At 43.3% G+C, this 19,902-nt stretch overlaps 1 protein-coding gene across 1 annotated transcript in view; it reads left to right on the forward strand.

The window, feature by feature from the left end:
* The first annotated feature begins 11,759 nt into the window (after positions 1-11,759).
* The window catches only part of LOC141499611 (uncharacterized), a 39,346-nt gene continuing 31,203 nt past the window's right edge, over positions 11,760-19,902 (forward strand). Inside the window, 2 exon segments of the mRNA XM_074202284.1 lie at positions 11,760-11,869; positions 15,638-15,708. Of these exon segments, the coding sequence (XP_074058385.1) occupies positions 15,673-15,708 (36 nt within the window). The 5' untranslated portion in view covers positions 11,760-11,869; positions 15,638-15,672.

Here is a 19,902-nt window from a genome sequence, read left to right on the forward strand (position 1 = left end):
TTTAGCTGGATTATGTTGATTTGATACCAAAAAAGAAGACTTTGGGGGCATGGGTTGGGATTCAAAGAAGGAAAAGGAGGCTAGTCATGCAAAAAAGAAAGGAAAAAAAAGAAAGAACATTAGCTAAACTTTTGTTTAATGCACAAAAAAAGAACAAAAGCAAAAAAAACCCCAGAAAGTAAGCAGGCCAGCTTTGTAATGCTAAACATAATTTCTTTAGGCTAAAAATGAAATAAAAAAAAGTTAGTTTTATTCAAGAAGTTTTATTTTCTAGGATCTTACCATGTAAGACCCTGAGTCTTGAAATCTGTGAACTTTAGCCTGAATGCCTGTAAGATCCTGAATGTCGAAACCTATGAACTGTTGCCTAAATTCTGCCCCTAAGTTCCTGCTTGGTCAGCTAGCTGAGTTTCTGCCAGATCAGCTCCTGAGGATTCTGCCTGGTCAGCCCTCGGACCATGCAGCAAGGGGGCTTCTCCGAGAGCCTGCATCCAATAAGACCATGCCACACCATCTCAAGACAATCTGCAGGTAGATGCTTGAAACTTCCCTACCAAACCATATATAAGGTCTCTCCCCACTTTACTCGGGGTTCCAGGATCCTAGCCCTGACCTAGGATGGAACCCTAGCTCGAGCTAGTTTAATAAACCCTTGCTATTGCATCTCCATTGTGTCAAGTGCCTCTGTTCTGTAATTAGGGACATTTCTTGGACCTTAACAACCGAACCCTGATATCATTAAAGATACCAACACTGATACAAAATTTTGGGGGCATTTTATACAGAAAGGACTAAGCATCATAAAACTGAATTAGGCGACCAATGAAATTTCATATAGATGACATAGTTCTTCATTATGATCCTCTCATAAGTTATAAATTTGCTTCAAATTCCTATTGATAAGAATCCCACTTGGGCTGGAGACGAAATGTTTACAAACAACCATAGGATTGTTTTCTCCTCACCAAGACATCTCTAATCTTGTTATTTTATTGACCAGGCCACATCAACATTCAGATATAGGAGACAGGTCTTGACATGGCCTGTTGAAGGTTTCAAGGATGTGTGTCTAATGCTTTGAGGCTGGAATTCAACTAGATTAGATTCTCATTACATTTTAATCAAAAATAAACTCTTGCAATTGAGTGGGGTTCCACCCAAGATTAAAGAACACTCCAGTTTGAGGGCTTATGGAGCACTTTTCAAGGCTACTTATCTACCTTTGGTGTCTACCGAATTTCACCCAACTTTCACTTGTGGTTCCAAGAAGATGTAAGATGTGTGGTGGCCCATACCCAGTAAAACCATCTTGGCAGATGAGCCAAAGATTGTGTTAAAGGAGACCCAGAAAGATTCTGGAAATCCTGGTTCAGAGGTGATTGTGAGAGAACTCACACTGATCAGAATCTCTTTTAATAAAAGTTTTTTATTGTCACGAAAAAACCAGAGGATCAAAAAGCAGAATTAAGCTTATTGACAGAATATGGGAGGGAAGGGAGAGGGTAAATAGGAAAATTTGGGAACTCAGCCAGATAGTCATATATTAAGGAAATTTCCATTCACTAGATTCTTAAAATGGAGGTGGGGTCTTGGGGTTTCCTGTGCTCAGTGTTTTGGATAAGGAGCAAGGACTTGTTCTGTTTACTGTTTCCTGTGTTTGGGTCTATTTGTAAAACATGCCTATGTCAGTAATTATCTATCTGGGGCCTCTTTTCACACAAAGCTAAACACTATAATATCATAGTTGACTCTCTCAGTTGAGGGTAACCAAAAGGACTCAAACTTGTCAGTGATGTCTACCCCAAGTATATGAAGATTTCCCCCAATGGACTGAGTGGATGAGAACAATTTGTTCCAATGACCATATCTATCTATCTATCTATCTATCTATCTATCTATCTATCTATCTATCTATGTATCTATCTATCTATTTATTCCTTTCCTCCCCATTAAAATGTGGACTATTAGCATATAGTCCCTTCCAATTACTTAAATTTATCTTTCTGAATTTTTTTTTTACTTTTGATTGTATTTCAAAGTTCCTACTATGCTCTTTTTCATCAGAAATACTTGAAAGTCAGGGTGGTTAGGTGGATAGAGCACCAACCCTGGAGTTAGGAGGACCTGAGTTCAAATCTGACCTCAGACACTTAATAATGACCTAGCTGTGTGGCCTTGGGCAAGCCACTTAACCCCATTTGACTTGCAAAAAGCTAAAAAAAAATTTTTAAAAATTAAAAAAAAGAAATACTTGAAAGTCTTCTATTCATTAAAGATTTATAATCATACTTAGCTTTTCAGGGTAAATTACTTTTGGTAATAAGTCTCTATCTTTTGCCTTTAGAATATCATTTACCAAGATCTCCTCTAATATCTAGTAGAAACTGCCAACTCTCATGTAATCCTAACTGGTTCCTTGGCACTTGTACTAGTGCTTTTTGAATGTTTGCAATACTTTTTTTTTTCCTTTGAAATGGGACTCTGGATTTTGACTTACCCATTCCTAAGACTTTTCCTTTCAGGAACTTTAGGAAGTGATCAGTAGATTCTTTTTGTCATTATTTTGCTCTCCTTTTCTAATATATCAGGATAGTTTTCAAGGTCACACAGCTAGGTCATTATTAAGTGTCTGAGGCTGGATTTGAACTCAGCTACTCCTGACTCCAGGGCCGGTGCTTTATCCACTGTGTCACCTAGCCGCCTCCAAACCATTATAATTTAACAAAATACCAGTAGATTACTTTTGTGAACTGAATTTTAACTGAGCCAGTCTCTATCCTGGTCATAACGGAGTGCCAGTAACCAAGCAGCGGTTTAATTGCTTTCACTGAAAGAAAGGAACCAATCTGCAAATCATGGGATTTCTCCTGATTAGAGCTTCATCTTGCTCTAATGGAAGCAGATATATACATAAGGGGAAGGGAGGGGAAAGATGGATCATAGGACAATCCGTTTGGGGGCTTGAGTGCTCTTCCCAAGACAAGATTTACAGGATAATACAATTACAACAGTCATGACCATCCAAATAGAACAACACAGGTGTCCTCGAGTCCTATTGGAATCACTAAGTGGATGGTATAGTCAGTTCTCTGATTTACTTCATTTAACACAAAAATAAATGCAAGATTTATCATAATTGACTGCTTTATTCTATTTCTCAAGTCAAAGTCTACTTATAGGATCTCTAGAAACTAAATTTTTATTATTAAATTCATTTTGCATATCATATTAGTAAATATAAAAATCATAATTATCTTGACACTGTCTATCATGTTCCTTGCAAAAATGACCTTCCTCATCCCCAACCAAGAAAAAGAAAAGAAAATCCAACCTCCTTTTGCAAAGAGAGAACCTACTCCCATCCTGGAGTCTACCAGAATTCACCTCTTCACCCTTAGGACAGAAAGAAAACCATCCTGGGTGAAAACTCTTCTGATTCCCTCAGTGCATAGGGTCATCCTAACTGGACTGGCAAAAATTCTAGGTGCCCCTTTATACACAATATGCATGAAAATTTTTCTAGGGATTCCTATTCCGCAGGAAGTTCTCCTGAAGTTCCAAGATTTCCTTTGGGTCCTTTTATCAAAGGGCACCTGAAATTCTGCTTGACTTTTCTCCCCATCAGCTCACCCCCCCTTGTGAATTCATGCCAGTTTTACAGCACTTGTCCTGAAGTTCCAACAATAGGGCAATCCAAATGCTATTAGAGACTTAAAGAAAACAAGATCAGAAAATCTCTGAACAAATGAATTGAGTGCTTGGAGTTGGTTATTCAGGGTTTCTACCAACAGGTAAATTAACCATTAGACCTACAGCACTTAAACATCTGAAAAAAAAGTAAGAAGTCTTCGTCTGTTTAAATCCAAAAGAATAAAAATAGGAACCTTTAAACATTCAACAAATCAACATGTAAAAGTCTGCAAAAGGTCTGACTTTTAAGTAAACATGTTGGAAAAACTGGCTGTTATAAATTAAAATGAGTGTGATAGGACAGAGATGTCAAACTCAAATAGACATGGAGACACTGAGATCCCTGTTGGGAACATATTGACCACATGTTCACATTATCTTTGATCTGTTGAAATTTTAGTTTATTTTGTTGATTATTTTTGAGTTACATTTTAATCTGATTTGGGTCCATTTGGGAGTGTTGAAGGCCCCATTGCTGTGCGATTGACACCTGTGATCTAGGTAGGGTATCTCAAAACAAAATTCCTTGGTGAAAGATCTCTCTATTCAGTCCTTGAAAATGTGAAGGGCCCATTACCTTTTTCTGAATATGACTTTACATGCTGTCTGTATAAATTCTGGATCATTTCCCTCTACAAGTATATTATAAATTGAGAATCGATTTATTCTTTTTTTTAGGTTTTTTTTTTTTTGGCAAGACAATGGCTAAGTGGCTTGCCCAAGGCCACACATTTAGGTCATTATTAAGTGTCTGAGGCTGAATTTGAACTCAGGTCCTCCTGACTCCAAGGCCGGTGCTCTGTCCATTGCACCACCTAGTTGCCCCCGAGAATCGATTTTTTCTTAAGTAGTTCTTAGCAAGGGACATTTACTGAAGTGATATAAAGAGAAGATTTGGAAAAAAATATTCTCATAAACGTCTGGGTCACTCATCCTTTTATATGGAGAGTCCAGGGAAAAGTGGACTTGAGCTTAGAGAACTCACACAGCACAGAAGGAACTTGTAGCTCTTGGCAGCTTTGCTTCCACTTGTTGGTTCTACAATGGAAGAATGGTCAATTCTGCATTCATTGAAGGGGTAGCTAGGATAGAGCACCGGCCCTGGAGTCAGGAGGACCTGAGTTCAAATCAACCTCAGACACTTAATAATGACCTAGCTGTGTGACCTTGGGCAAGTCACTTAACCCCATTGTCTTAAATAAAAATTTTTTAAAAATTCTGTATTCATTGAGGAAATCCAGTGTGTGTGTGTGTGTGTGTGTGTGTGTGTGTGTGTATGTCCAAGACATACCCAGTATGTTCTTAGCTCCCATTGCTAATGACTACTAAGAATGTGATGTTGGGCTGCTGATGAGAAAATGGGAGGTTCCAAATCCTCCAGAGTCTTTGAAGTTTAAAATTTACCTTGATCAAAATAGGGTAGGGCCGGAAGGAGACCCAAGGCTGAACTTGGAGCCCTCTTCTTCCTCTTTCCTTGCCCTCTCTCTCCCTCGCAGGTCATTCTTTTTGGGCGATTTTAGCTTGTTTCAGTTTCTGAATCCCTCCCTCCAGTCTAGCTAACGATGCCTTCAAATAGGGCCCAGGGGGTGTCCTTGATCACCTAGAGCAGATTTCCTATATGGTGTTATTTCACATAGTCTAAAGCCTATGAGAGCTGTTAAGAGATGTAGTTATTAAAGGATATGATGTACTGTGGTTTTGACCATCTTTACTCTGTCCATGCTTTCTTCAACTGCTTAACCCCTCTCAAACTGGCTTCTGACCCAAGGCTTGCCTTAAATTGCTTTCCCCACCATTTCTTATAGTCACTTAATTGTTAATCCAACACCCTTTTCTGAGCTCTCATCTTTCTCTACCTCCTTGCCCCTTTGTGCGCCTGGGGAGGCTCAGGATTTCATCATGGGTCCTTTTGTCTCAGGCCCTGTTGATCTTGCCAACTCTTTGACTTCAAGTACCCCTCTTCCTGCATATCCGGTCCCCTATCTCTTCTGAACTAAAGTTCTGCATTACTAATTGCAGATTGGACATCTCCACCAGGATGTTTGATGGGTATCTCAACTCAACTTATCTAGAACAAAACTCATTGTTTTTCTCTCTAAACCCACTGCTGCTACTCCTGCTCACTTCCCTAATTTGCAGACCCAGGTATCTTGGATTCTTCACTGGATTCACTCTTCCCTTCTCTCCACTCATACATTTTAGTTACCTGGGCTATTTCAGTAGCTTCCTCATTGGTCTCTGTACATCCAGTCCTCCCTGGACAACTTCCAAACTGGGACTCCTAAGATTTGATCTTGTCATTCCCCTGATCCATAAACCCCATGGTCAAATACAAACATCTCACAATCTAACTTCCAGGTGATTTCCTCTCACACGCTCCAAGCTCCAGCCAATTTCATCTGTCCTTCCAAATGCACATAGGTAAGCAGAGATATTATGTGGTTATTTTAGGAATTGCTGACATTCGAGGATGTGGCTGTGGACTTCACCACGGAGGAGTTGGGGCAGCTGGTCCCTTCTCAGAAGGAGCTGTACAGAGATATGATGCTGGAGAACTACTAGAACTGGTCTTCCTGGATAAGGATGCTCCCCTGGGTCTTTGAATCTGTCTGCTTCCTTCCCTTATACATGTTGTATGCGAGGATTTATTAGTTATTGTTTACATTTGGGATAGCCAAGATTGCTACTCCCTTTGTGGCCATGGGACAAAGTTCTTGTTCCTTTTCCCAGAAAAAAAAAAGCTTTGCTCTGTAGAATGGGAAAGTGGTCCCTTGATTCTGGGTTTCCTCAAGTTGATCCTCTCTCCCTCTGATCCTTTAAATAAGAGATTCTCCCCTAAATCCCCATTCACCGTGTCTTTAGCAGGCCCTGGCTCACATGAAGTAATTTTTTGTCTTAGTTTTAATCACTCTATGATCCATTTCCTCAAATTTTCAGGAACCTAATACTGAGTCCTTCAGGGATCTGTTGTCCTTCCCTCTGGGTCTACCCAGCATGATCATTTGTTCCCAAACAGAAAAGGAGTGGGATTGGATTCTGACAAGTCTCTCTCAAGACAATATTTTCCCATTTACAGGACTTATAAATGTTGAACCAGATGTGATTCACCAGATGGAGTGAGGGCAAGTACTATGGATGCCAGAGAGAGAGATGGCCCAAGAAGCATTTACCCAGGTAATTGAATAAAAGTCAAATTAATAGGCTTTGACCAGTATATCCTGGCTTGGTATTTGGAAGTAAAACTAAGACTATGGAAGGGGGAGCTCCCCTCCAAGCCCCTCAGAACTATGGTGAAGAGCTGAGGCTATCTGGGATGAGCCCCTTCACAGGATCTGATGTTCACCTTCTTTAGACATTTCTGATTCTCTCTATATAAACTGATCCCATGAGATGAGTTTACATTTAGCAGTCATGGTCTTGCTTAACCTCCTTGACCTTATTCTTTTCATTTTTTAAAATAATTTTTTCAAGTTAATATTAGCCATCACACTTCTTTTTTTAATTTTTAATTTTTTTAGGTTTTTGCAAGGCAAATGGGGTGAAGTGGCTTGCCCAAGGTCACACAGCTAGGTCATTATTAAGTGTCTGAGACTGGATTGGAACCCAGGTACTCCTGACTCCAGGGCCAGTGCTTTATTCACTACGCCACCTAGCCGCCCCAACCATCACACTTCTTAAACCTGTTTTATAATTATTTATCAGTCAAAAGACTTTTAAGAACTGATAGTATCAATCACTGCGCTAAATACTGGACATACAAAGAAAAATAAAGACAGGAGGAGTGCACAGCCTAAGGGGGAGGATGACATGCAAACAGTGATAGACACACAAACTATAGACAAGGAGCATGAGACAGACATCAGCAGAGAGAGGGCCTGAGAATTGAAGGGTGATTAAGAAAGGCTTTCTCTAGTGGATGAGACTTGAAGGAAGGCCAAGATGAGGAAGGAGAGCTATGGAGACAGGCATGGGGACAGCCAAGGAAAAATGCTGTATGACTGAATAGCCAGGAGGGGGGAAAAAACCAGCCCCTGCCCTCAAGGAGCTCTTATTTTATTCAGGGAGATAATGTGCAAGCAAAGTAATCTCCTCTGCAGGCCACAATATAAACACCAAGGGAAGGTGTGAGCAGTGATGGGGGTGTAGCTGGACAGAAGTGGCCTTTGACTGAAGCTCCAATCAGAGTAATCACTCCCTCTAAGTCCTCCCCAGGATGTTTGTCTTGTAATGCTCATCTGATGCTTCTGGTTTCCCCCCTTTTCCCTTGCCATTCTTGTTCTATTGCAGATTTCTTTGTGGTACTCATAGTGGGATCCATTTTAATTTTATTATAGCGTTCTATGTCCTGAATATCACAATGTCCCATCTCATTATATATTTAGATCACTTCCAGTTTCTTCCAGATAGCAATAAGGTTGTCATGAAAGTCATTGTATAGAGAGCTAGCTTTTCTGTGTGCTTTGTTTTGGGGTGTAAGAGTAATCTCTTTGGGGGTAGCTAGGTGGTGCAGTGGATAGAACACCGACCCTCGAGTCAGGAGTACCTGGGCTCCAATCCGACCTCAGACACTTAATAATGACCTAGCTGTGTGGCCTTGGGCAAAGCACTTAACCCCATTGCCTTGCAAAATCTTAAGGAAAAAAAAAGAGTAATCTCTTTGACGGTAGGGAAGATTTCCCTTTTATCCTTTAGCACCCAGGACAGTTCCTGGCCCCTTTAATAAATGCATGTGTTTTGATGGATAATTCTCTCAGCACATAGCACCATAATCCCTGAGAACCAGTGTGACTTCAGAAAGGGTCGAGGATCAGTGGTGTTTACTGCTCAACAACTCCAGGAAAAAAATGCCATGAACAGAACAGAGGTTTGTATACAACATTTGTAGATTTAACCAAGGCCTTTGAAACTATCAGTCATGAGGACTTATGGAAAATTATGTCCAGATTTGGTTGCCCAGAGAAGTTCATCAGTATTGTACGTCACTTCCATGATGGCATGCTTGCTTGGGTTCTGGATAGTGGATGATGCTCTTGAGATTTCCTGATTATTTCAGTCATGTTATCAAACTCCTTCACTGAAGATGAACATAGCTTCAAGGTTAGCTCCCACACTGATGGCAAATTCTTCAACTTGAAAAGGCTGCAAGGCAATGCCAAAGGGTTGGTGCAGGATCTTCTGTTTGCAGATGATTATGCCCTCAGTACAGCCCCTGAAGCTGAGCTACAACAAGGTATGGATCAATTCTCTGTTGCTTGTGCTAATATTGGTCTAACAATGAACATCAAGAAAACCCAGTTGTTCCATCAACCAGCACCCACCATCCCTGTGTGGAACCATCGATTATAGCAAATGGAAAAGTTTTGATTACTGTGGATAAATTCACTTACCTTCGCAGTGTCCCAGGGAGGTCCATATTGACCCTGAGCAAGCCATCTGACCCCTATTTGCTTTAGAAAGTTCCTAATCTGAAAAATGGGGGCATCCTAGAGAAGGAAATGGCAAACTACTCCAGTATCTTTGCCCCCCCCCAAAACCTCATGGATATAGTCCATGGACGGAATTGGACAAAACTGAAAGCCAGAACCGACAATAACATTCATACATACACATAGTAGGTGGTATTATTATTTTTCCTATATTTTTCTTGATGGATAGGTCAGAAAATAGGATTCAGTATAATGCGGGGGAAATGAAGGACACATATGATACTTCTTCCTTCAGACTGGGAGCTTAGCCCCCAGACCGAGTTGTCAACTGTTAAGACAATTATTTCTATGGAAGTATCATCCAGGAAAGATTCACAAACCATGCTGATTTTTTTGCCAAACTGGGAGAAACCTAGGTAGTGAGTGACAACTTAGATACCCCCAAGAGTGAAGAGAAACCTTATGAATGTAATCATTGTGAGAAGGCCTTCTGTCACAGGACAGGACCTACTAATCAGCAAAAAATTCATATAGGAGATAAATGTTTTGAATACAATGTCTGTGGGAAAATCTTCTGCTGAAGCACACACTACACGACATCAGAAAATCCACACTGGTGAGAAGCCTTAAGAATGCAACAAGTGCAGAAAGGCCTTTCATAGGAGAATAGGACTGAATGAATATCAAAAAATTCACACTAGAGAAAAACTTTAAGAATGTAATGCATGTGGAACAGCCTCTTGTTGGAACATGGGACTTCAGGCTGTTCATAGCAGAGAGAAATCTTATGAATGTGGGTTGGCTTTCTTTGAGTAAAAAATCACTTGCTCAACATCAAAGGATTCATTCTGGAGAGAAATGTAATGCATGTTGTATGGCCTTTTCCAAGAGCAAAGCCCTTACTCAGCATCATCAAATTCATACTGGAAAGAAACCCTATGAATGTAATGAATGTGGGAAAGCCTTCTTCTAGAAGACAAGTTTTATTTGCCATCTAATAGTTCATACAGGAAAGAAATCTAAAAATATTTTGAGATGTGGTTAAGGCTTTCTCTTGAAAGGCAGAACTTATTCAACATGAGACAATGCATACTGGAGAGAAGCCCTACAAACATAATAAATGTGGGAAAGCCTTATGTCAGAACACACATCTTGGTCAACATCAAAGTGTTTATACTGGACAGAAGATTTTTTTGCAAGGCAATGGGATTAAGTGACTTGCCCAGGGTCACACAGCTAGGTAATTATAAGTGTTTGAGTCTGATTTGAACTCAGGTCCTCCTGACTCCAGGGCTGGTGCTCTATCCACTGTGCCACCTAGCCACTGCAGTGTTTTCTGACCTGTGGTTCATCCAAGGCTGCTTGGATGCTGTTTTATCTCTCTCTCTCTCTCTTTCTCTCTCTGTATCCCTTCCTATATCTTGTAACCTTTTAAATACATTTGGTTTTCTTTCCACCCTTGCTTTCCTGAGTCTGAATAATGATTCCTCATAGGCAGACCCAAACTCAAGTAGCCAGTGACTACAATATTAGCCAATCTGATGGGTGTGAGGTGATACTTCAATATTGTTTTAATGTACGTTTTTCTAATCAAAAATGATTTCTTCATGACTTTAGATAGCTTTGATTTTTTTCACTTAAAAATTGCCTGCTGATATTCTTTGATCAGTTGGAAAATGGCTCATATTGTTATAAATTTGACTCAGTTCCCTCTATAGTTGAGAAATGAAGCCTTCACCAGAGAAATTTGCTGTAAAGATTGTTTCCCAAGGAATGGCTTTGTTTCTATTGCTAAGTCATGACAACTATAAATTAAGGTGAGAGGTGCTGACAGTTCCGCTCCTTTCGTTATAGCTCACCATGAGTAGAATCCTGGCTTCCAGGAAGGCCACCAAGCGTATCTGAGTCCCCTCCGATGGGCCGGGCATTGTGCTAAGCTCTTTTGCTTCACACATTTTTTTCCATACACAACCATGTGCTGTTGGGGAATTTCTTAAAAAAAGTATGTTTTTCTCTCCCCAAGCATCATGGGAGGCCCTCTGAAATACAAAGACAGAGCCCTTAGCTGTCCTCGTTAGCAAGGAGCATGTGCCTTCTAGAAGTAGCATAACATATGGACACAAGTAAATATAAAACCGTGCAATTAGAAATCAGTAACAAGAGGGCACGGCTCATCGCGGTCATCAGGGACGACTGGAAAGACTTATTTTATTTTTAGGGGTTCAGTGACTTGCCCAAGGTCACAGAGCTGGTATCAAGGGATTTGAACTCAGCTCCTCCTGACTCCAGGGCCCGTTCTGTCCAAAGCTGTTCCCTCCCCCCCAGACCTTTAAAAACCAGTAATGGGGGTTGGCTAGGAGGTGCAGTGGATAGAGCACACCCTGGAGGCACGAGGAGCTGGGTTCAAATCCGGCCTCAGACACTTAATAATGACCTGGCTGTGTGGCCTTGGGCAAGTCACTTGACCCCATGTGCTCCTGCAGCAACCTCCTAGGAGCGCAACGCGCATGCTCCCCGATGGGCAGCCATGGAACTAAGTTTCCCAGAAGGTTTTGCCGCCCAGGAGGAAGTGATCTAGCCTTGACCCCCTTCCTTTGCCCTTTGCCCCCGCCCCCGTAACTTCCTTCCTCGTTGGCACCGGAAGTCAGTCGCTTCCGGATCTGGCCTCGCTCTCGACTGCCCGGACGCTTCCCCGGCCTGCCCTTGGCGCGGGCCCCAGGTCGGGCCGCGGGCTGACCCCGCTGCAGAGCGAGGTAGGTCCCGGCGCAGCCTCGGGGGCCACGTTTCCCTGTCTTCCTCCCGCTCCATGGAGGGGGTGGCGTGGGGGGAGGAGGGGGAAGGCGGGCGTTGTGCCTGCGGGCGTCGGCAGATCGCCGCGCCTATTGGGCAGCGCGAGAGGGGGCGGGCCAAAACCCCGAGCCAGTCAGGGGCGGCGGCTGCTCCCACGTGCTCTGTGGCGCACTCTCCCTGACGTCACCCTCTGACGTCACCGCTACCTTGGCGCCTTTTGGCGCAGCGGAAGGAGCTTCCCGCGGTGACCCCGCCCCCTGCTCCCCCCAGTCTTTCCTTTCCGGCCGTCACCTGCATGTATTAAGCGCCGGCTGCGTGCCAGGCCCCGGGCCAAGCATAGGGGAACCAGGGAGGGCAGAATCAGCCCCCCAGTACTCAGGGTCCCATGGGGGCACAGCAGGCAGGCACCTGGGCAAGGTACAGGATGAACGGAACGTGTGTTCAGCGCCTGCCGCGTACCAGGCCCCGGGCCAAGCACCGAAAGGGCAGGAATGAAGCCCGCCTGGCAGGAGCCCGGCCCGGGCAGGGGACGGCGCCCAGTCCCTGCGGAGGGCACCAGGGGCCTGCTCGGGGCGCGTCTTAAGCGCCCGCCGGGGAACACAGCAGGCAAACGCCGCCGGGCCCGCGAGATCTGGAAAGGGGGCTCACCGAAGGCGCGCCCCAGAAGGTGGCATTTTATCCGGGCCTGCAGGGAAGCCAGCTTGCAGGATGGCCGTGAAATACCCAGGCAGAGGACCGGGGCCACCGCGTTGAAGCGAGCAGATGTAAGGAAAAGGGGCCAGCCGGGCTGGAGTCCATCAGCTTCTTGGACAGATGAACGCTGTGGACTCCCCGTGATTTTGCAGTCCAGACCTGTGCAGAGCTTCAAGACTAGGGTTTACTAGCTACCCCTGCCCCCGCCCCGTCCGCTGGATCCAAATGAGAGAATTATGTTTGTTCGGCCTCTGTTCCGTGACTTGATGCAGCTCAGTGTTCGGGTCTTTTGAGACTCATCTTTTCTGTCCTTTCTTCTTCCACCTCGTCCTCCCCCATCTTCCTTTTCTGGTTTCCTCTCTTGTCTCCTTCCCCTTTTCCTCCTCTGGCTTTGCCCAGTTCATTTCCTTATCCATTCTTTTTGCCTTTTTTTCTACATCATCATCCTTCCCCTATCCTTCTTTATCCTATTGCTCTCTTCCTTCTCCAGCCTCTCCTTCCCACCTGTCCTCTCCAGTCTCACCTCTGTTTCCACCTGCTTTTCCTCCCTCCTTCATCAGTCTTCCTTCTCTCCTTAATGTCTTTCCTTTAAACCTTCCTTTTTATCCCTCCCCCTTCACCCCACCACAGAGGTCTGGTCTCTGCTCCTGTTCGTCTCTTGTCTCCATCCTCTTCTCTCCCTTTTGCAATTCCCTTTTTCTATATTATCTAGAGACTCTCTGGAACCCTTTTAGATTCTGTGTTTCCCTCTCTTCCTCGTCCTTTGCCCTTCACCCCCCTTTCCCTTCTGCAGCCCTCTCTTCCAAACTGGAAGTCATCATCTTCTCTCCTATAAACTCTTTTTCTGCAAACATGGCTATTTCTGTAGAGCACACTGTCCTTTTCCCTTTCACATAAAATCATCTCTGGCCCTTTCCCATTGCTTTCTATGGGATAGATTTAGAAATGACTCTCTGATTACAGAAACCAGTCTTCTTTCCACTTTGCTAGAAACAAAATGAATCATTTAGAAAGATTGTTAAGCATAGCCAGAAAGCGACCAGTGACCAAAGTGACCACAGTTACTGCCATCAAGTTTATATTCTAGTCAAAGGAATCAATATGTCTATATATTTCAGTACACTCAAAATTGTTGTTCAGTCATATCCAGTTTTTTGTGAATCCATTTTGGGTTTTCTTGACAAAAACATTGGAGTGTTTTTCCATTTCTTTCTACAGCTCAGTTAACAGATGAGGAAACTGAGGCAAACATGTTAAATGATTTGTCCAGGGTCACACAACTACTAAGTAGTTGGGGCTAAACACAGGTCTTCCGGACTCCAAGGCCAGGTGCTCTAGCCACTGTTCCAGCTACCTGCTAGCTGCATAAACTTGTAATTTATAAATGCCCTGGACATGGAGGTCCCTGCTACTTGGGGAAGGGGAAGCTGAAGCTGCCGGAGCCATTTGGGAGTTCTGAGCTGCAGGAACACTAAAGCAGATGGAGTCCGATCTCAGTATGGTGAGCCCCAGGGGTGGAGGGCCACCATGCTGCCCCAGGCCAGGTGAGCCTGCCCAGGCAGAAAAGTGGAGCCTGTTAAAGCTTCGATGCCAGTTTGGGGATTGGACCTATGAGTGACCACTGCCCTTTCAGACAGGGCAAGCTAGGAAGGTCTAGTCTCAAAATTAAATACATTAGATTTTTATTTTTTTTAGGTTTTTTGCAAGGCAGTGGGGTTAAGTGACTTGCCCAAGGTCACACAGCTAGGTAATTAGTAAGTGTCTGAGGCTGGATTTGAACTAAGGATCTCCTGACTCCAGGGCTGGTGCTCTATTCACTGTACCACCTAGCCACCCCCAATTTTTATTCTTAAAGTAAATATGAGCTATTTGGAGTAGGGATGGGAAGACATCTTGTTGGAGACAGCTTAGCTTTCAAGGAAGCTCAAGATTCTATGAAGCACAGGGAAGGAAAAAAGTGGATTTCATCTCAGAGGTAATAGGGAACCACTGGAATGTTTTTAGACAGGATTGGTGTTGTCATCCCTGTGCTTTAGAAAGGTCTCTTTGGAGTTGTTTGAGCATGGAATAGAGAGGGAGAGGGAGAGAGACTTGAGACAGAGACACCAGTTAGGTGGTTGCAGTAGTCCACAAGAAGAAATGAAGCTAGAAAGCAGAGTGGAGATTCTGTGGGTGGAAAGGAGGAGAGATGCTGTGCCATGAGAATGTAGACTTGGCGATGGGTGGGCATGCAGGTGGAGAGGTGCCCAGGGAGATACCTCCATGGTATTGCTTCCTCCAGTCCCTCTCCTGCCCTCTCCCCACACTGCTTCTCATTCTGCTCTTATCCAAGGCTCCCACCTGGTCTTCTGTTCCTAGTCTATCCACATAACTGAGGGACAAGTGGGAGACAGACCCCCTCCCCTGCTCATCTGGGCCTGGGGTTGAAGACCTATCACACTTTGGCTGCTCCAGTGGAGCCAGATTGATTCCCTTCATTACTTCTCACCAATTCAAGCTGGAGCCAAGTGTTGTCAGTTGTGGTGACATAGTGGGAGTTCTTCTTCCATAAACATGTCATATACCAACAGAGCTTCCGGGCAATTTGAGATCCAAGCTGCTTCCTCATCCTCAAATAGACATCCCAGTGCCTTCAATCTGCAGGCAATCTGCAGGTGCCCTCACCTCAGGGCCTCTCAGAAGCCTTCCTTCCCTTCAGTACCCCCTCAGACGTCCCTTCCCCACTCCCAGGGGTCAGGATTGGCTCCTTCCACAGGTTATTTGTTGTATACTACCTACTGGTGTATATTACCTACTTTATATACATGGTGTTGCTCCACAAACATATGAAGCCGATTTCCCAGTGTCCAGAATAGTTCCTTGCACGTAGTAACTGGGGCTTATGAATTCAGTTGCTATTAAATTGGATTCAATTCAGGGAACAGCTCCTGAGCTCCCTCAGATCTGTACTTCAGATGTGGTGTGTGAGCATTTCTGGATCTAGGGTCTGGACACACAAGGAAGACCAGCCCTGCTCACGGTGTCCTTTTCCTCCTTAGCTGCAACATCAGAGAACTCTGCCTAGGTGAACCCAATGGCTCCTGTGCTCCTGCCCTCCAGGGATACCCAAGTACGTGAGAGTTTCCTGTTTCCTGAAATCACATCTTGATTCTTACACTGTGTATATCTTTTCCATGTTGTGCATGTCATGGCATCGCCTCCCTGTTGTCATGGTCTTCTTTGAAAGCAGGAAAAGCAACACAACCTAATAAACTTGGTTTTTCAAAGAATCATAGATTTAGTCTGACACCCTCATATTTATTGTATTTCCTACTTAAAACACTATTTTATTAAAGTATGTTTTGGGTTTTTTGAACATCCCCATCAATTCTAGCATCTCCCTTTCCTTTCACTCTCCACCCATTTCTTTTTTTTTTTAATAAATATTTGTTTTCCAATTATATACAATAGTAGTTTCTACCTATCATTTTTTGTAAGGTTTTGGATTTTACAGTCCCCCCCCACACACAGAAGGTAGTCTGTTAGTCTTTACATTGTTTACATGGTATACATTGATTTAAGTGCAATGTGTTAAGAGAAAAATCATACCCTTGAAGACAAAATAAAATATTAGAGATAACAAAATTATGTTGTACATGAGACAACTTTTTTTTTTTAATTGAAGGTAATAGTCTGGTCTTTGTTTAAACTCCACAGTTCTTTGTCTGGATACAGATGGTATTCTCCATCGCAGAAACCCTAAAGATGTCTCTGATTGAATGTCACTGATGGAATGAGCAAATCCATTAAGGTTGAGCATCACCCCCATGTTGCTGTTAGTCTCCACCCACTTCTAACAGAGAGAGCTGGTTTAGCCAAAGTAGTCAGTCAGTGCTCTGCCTTCACCACAGCCTGTCATCTCTGGGGGGAAGAGAAGCTTTGATTTCATCCTCCATTCCCTGGAATCCTGCTTCATCGATGAATTAGTCTGAATTCTGAAGTCTCCAGGTTTTCCTTTATGCCGTTACAGTGAATTTTTGTTCTTATGTATATCCTGCTTTCTTCATTGTCCATAAATTCATCAGATTCTCTCCTGATAGTCCCCAGATCAAAGAATGACAAAGCAATTATTAAACGTACAATGTGCCAGACAGTGTGCTACACACTTGATGCAAGCAAAACAGCAAGCAAAAAAGCTCCCAAGATGCTTATATTTGATTTGGGAAAGATAATACACAAGGGTGGGAGGTTAACAAGGAACAAAGAAGTAGCTCAGAAATGATGTGGAGACTTGGTTGTGGACAAGATAAGGCCAACAGCCTATGGTATAGAGCCCTCAGTTCCATTGGGAAAAGACTGAGAGATCAGGGGCCATGGTTTAGAAATGGAAGAGAACCTAAGCAGCAGTAACTAAAAAAAGAACCCCAGCCACAGCTCACTGGACAAATCATGAATCTACCATGGCCTGAAGATTTACAATGCAGGGAGGCCATTCTACTTTGGGAGATGAATTTGTTAGGAAGCTTTTTCTTCATATTTTTCCTTACCTTGCCCTTTTGTGACATCCTCTAATCCATGCAAGGTCAGCCCTATGGGGCCAAATGGAGTTAGTCCTAATCCCTTTTCCTTGAGGCAACCTTTTAAATAGTCCAAGATAGCTTCAGGTCCCCCCTGAGTCTTCTCCAGCTTAAGCATCTCCATTCCCTTTTCAGTGGTCTGTCTCAGAATGTCATTTAGCTTGTCATCATCTTTCTAAGTATGGTGCCCAGAAACAAACATGGTACTCTTACGTTGTCTGAGCAGGATAGAACCTGAGGTCATGCCTTCCTCTTTTCTCTTTAATCATAAATCCATGAGGAGATGGCTCCTTCCTTCTAGGGTTCCCATCAGTTCTACCTCAGCAGGTCCTTGAAGTTCTGGAGCATTGAATAGAGAACAGACTCCCACTTGTTGGGGCTTCTACCTTTGTGAGGATGAAATTATCATTTGAACAAGTCAAGAAGTTTTGGACTTCTCTGCCTTTAACAGGGTAAGAGAAGAGGTGTGCTCCATCAAACAGCTGAATAAGTGAAGCTACTCTCCCTGCTCTGGTCTCCTAGGTGCCCAGTTTAATCATCTCTACCAAACTTAAAACTAGTTTTACTCCTGCCTGCACTCCCAATGGCTTGGCTTAGTCGGGACACTCACCCAGCTTTCTGTAAACCTGCTTTTCTTTCTATAGTTTCTCTGTGTTTTATGTGGTAATCATTTTTCATACCCTTCACTAGGATTTTTATAAACAATTTATGATTAAAAAATATGTTGACTTTTTATTTTGGCTCTCTAGGAAATAAAATTGTTTGTTGCTCCTTACTCAAGTTCCAGGTTTCTTATGGCAAATTATGTGGCAACCTTTGTTAAGTGATGGTCTCATTGACAAACCCACTGGACCTTCCACCTTCAGCTGTCCCCTAATTAATTCTTTTTCTCTCTGAGTTCAAAAGCCAGTTTATGGGTATGTTCTGGAATGACCCTGGAAATAACTACAAGTACAAGACTCTACTTAGCTCAAGCCCCCACCTTAGAAGGACTGGGGCTATCTCTTCACTCAGGTTTTCTTCTCTCCCTTCATCTCCAATATTGAATTTATTGACATTAGCAAACATCATTGTTACCAGCCATGAGATTTATTAATAGAAACAGAAAAAATTTAACAGCACATCAGTTATGAAGAAAATTGGAGCCAAAGTCTTCCCTGTATCCCCTGAAAGTTGGGGAAAGAAGTTGTTAGTAAATCAAAAATTCCTCTTACCTTCTGATTATTAAAATATCTGTGTTCCTTTCAACAAATCCTTGGAGATTTTCATGTTTCTTGTTGTTATCTCACAATTCTTCATTTGACAGTTGCTAGTTTATATCCTTATCTATTGAGGAATGCCTCGTTTTTAAATATCTCCCCTTATATCAATTCCTTTCTATAATCTGAATATCAGACCTTTCATCAGAGGATAGGATCACAGATCTAGTGGTGGCAGAGTCCTCAGGTTATCTGGTCCAATGTCTGAAGCTGAGAGAGGCCAAGTGACTTGTACAAGGTCACACAGTAAGCAGCAGAGGCCGATCCCAACTAGAATTTTTCACTTTGACCCCTCGATTCTCCCCCAGACCATCTCCCCTGCACTGGAAATTCTTCCCTCTTCTCTCCATCTTGATTCCTCAGTGAACCATTTCAGCTCCACACTGTCCTCTTCTCTTGAATCCCTCACCCCCTTATATCACAGGTGACACTCAGCCAAACCTCAGCCCAGACCACTCCCACCATCCATTGTCTTTATGCCTGCATACCTGCCAAATGAAGATAGAGAAAACCATGCAACCATTCTGACCTACAAATATAGATTATACAGCCTCAACTGAGCCCTCATTGCTGCTTAGCAATCCTGTTGTACCGTCCTTTTCACCTCACTCTCCACCATAACTGTCTCAGACCTTTTCAGCCAAACTCAACCTCTCATGGCTGCCTCTTCCCCCACACTCTCAATTGAAAACCTTAAGAACCAGTTTACAGAAAAAAATTGGGTCCATTCACCAGGAGCTGCCTCTTCTCTGTTCTTCCTCATCTTCTATACCTCATTTACCTTCTGTCAACTTCACCCCTGTCTCATATGATGAAGTGGTCTTACTCCTTTTCAAGGCTAACCCCTGTCCTCGTTTAGATCATCTCTTTGTATCCCATCTCCTCCAGAAGGTTGTCCCCTCTCTCTGTGATCCCCATTTCACTTATTTTCAGTCTTTTTCTCTCTACTGAATCATTCTCTCCTAGCTACAAACATGTCAATGTCTTCATTATACTGGAAAAATGCTCACCTGATCCTTTTATTCCCACTGTCATCTTCTATCTCTTCTGCCTTTTGTGGTTAACCTGGAAGAGATAGTCTGCACTAGAGGCTTCAATTTTCTCTCCTCTCCCTTTCTTCTTCACTTATTACAGTCAGACTTCTGATTCCACCAAAACAGCCCCTAGTGATAGCTTAGGTGCCAAATCCAGGGGCCTTTTCCCCATCTTCATTCTCCTTGAGCTCTCTTCTGCCTTTGACCCTGTGGATCCCTCTCTTCCTCAGGCTTCTCTTTTTTTAAGTTTTTAGGACACCCTCCCTTTCTCCTGGTTCTCTTCTGCTCTCTGGCTGATCCTTTTCTGGATCTCCCTCCAGATTACACCTCTAACTAGAGGTGTCCCTCAGGGTCCTGTCCTGGGCTTTCTTCTCCCCCTTTATTGAGGTGGTCCCATCAGCTCTCATAGATTGAATGACCATCTCCCCACTGGTGATTCTCAAACCTACCTTTG

This window comes from Macrotis lagotis, chromosome X (assembly GCF_037893015.1).
Source record: "Macrotis lagotis isolate mMagLag1 chromosome X, bilby.v1.9.chrom.fasta, whole genome shotgun sequence".
Taxonomy (NCBI): domain Eukaryota; kingdom Metazoa; phylum Chordata; class Mammalia; order Peramelemorphia; family Peramelidae; genus Macrotis; species Macrotis lagotis.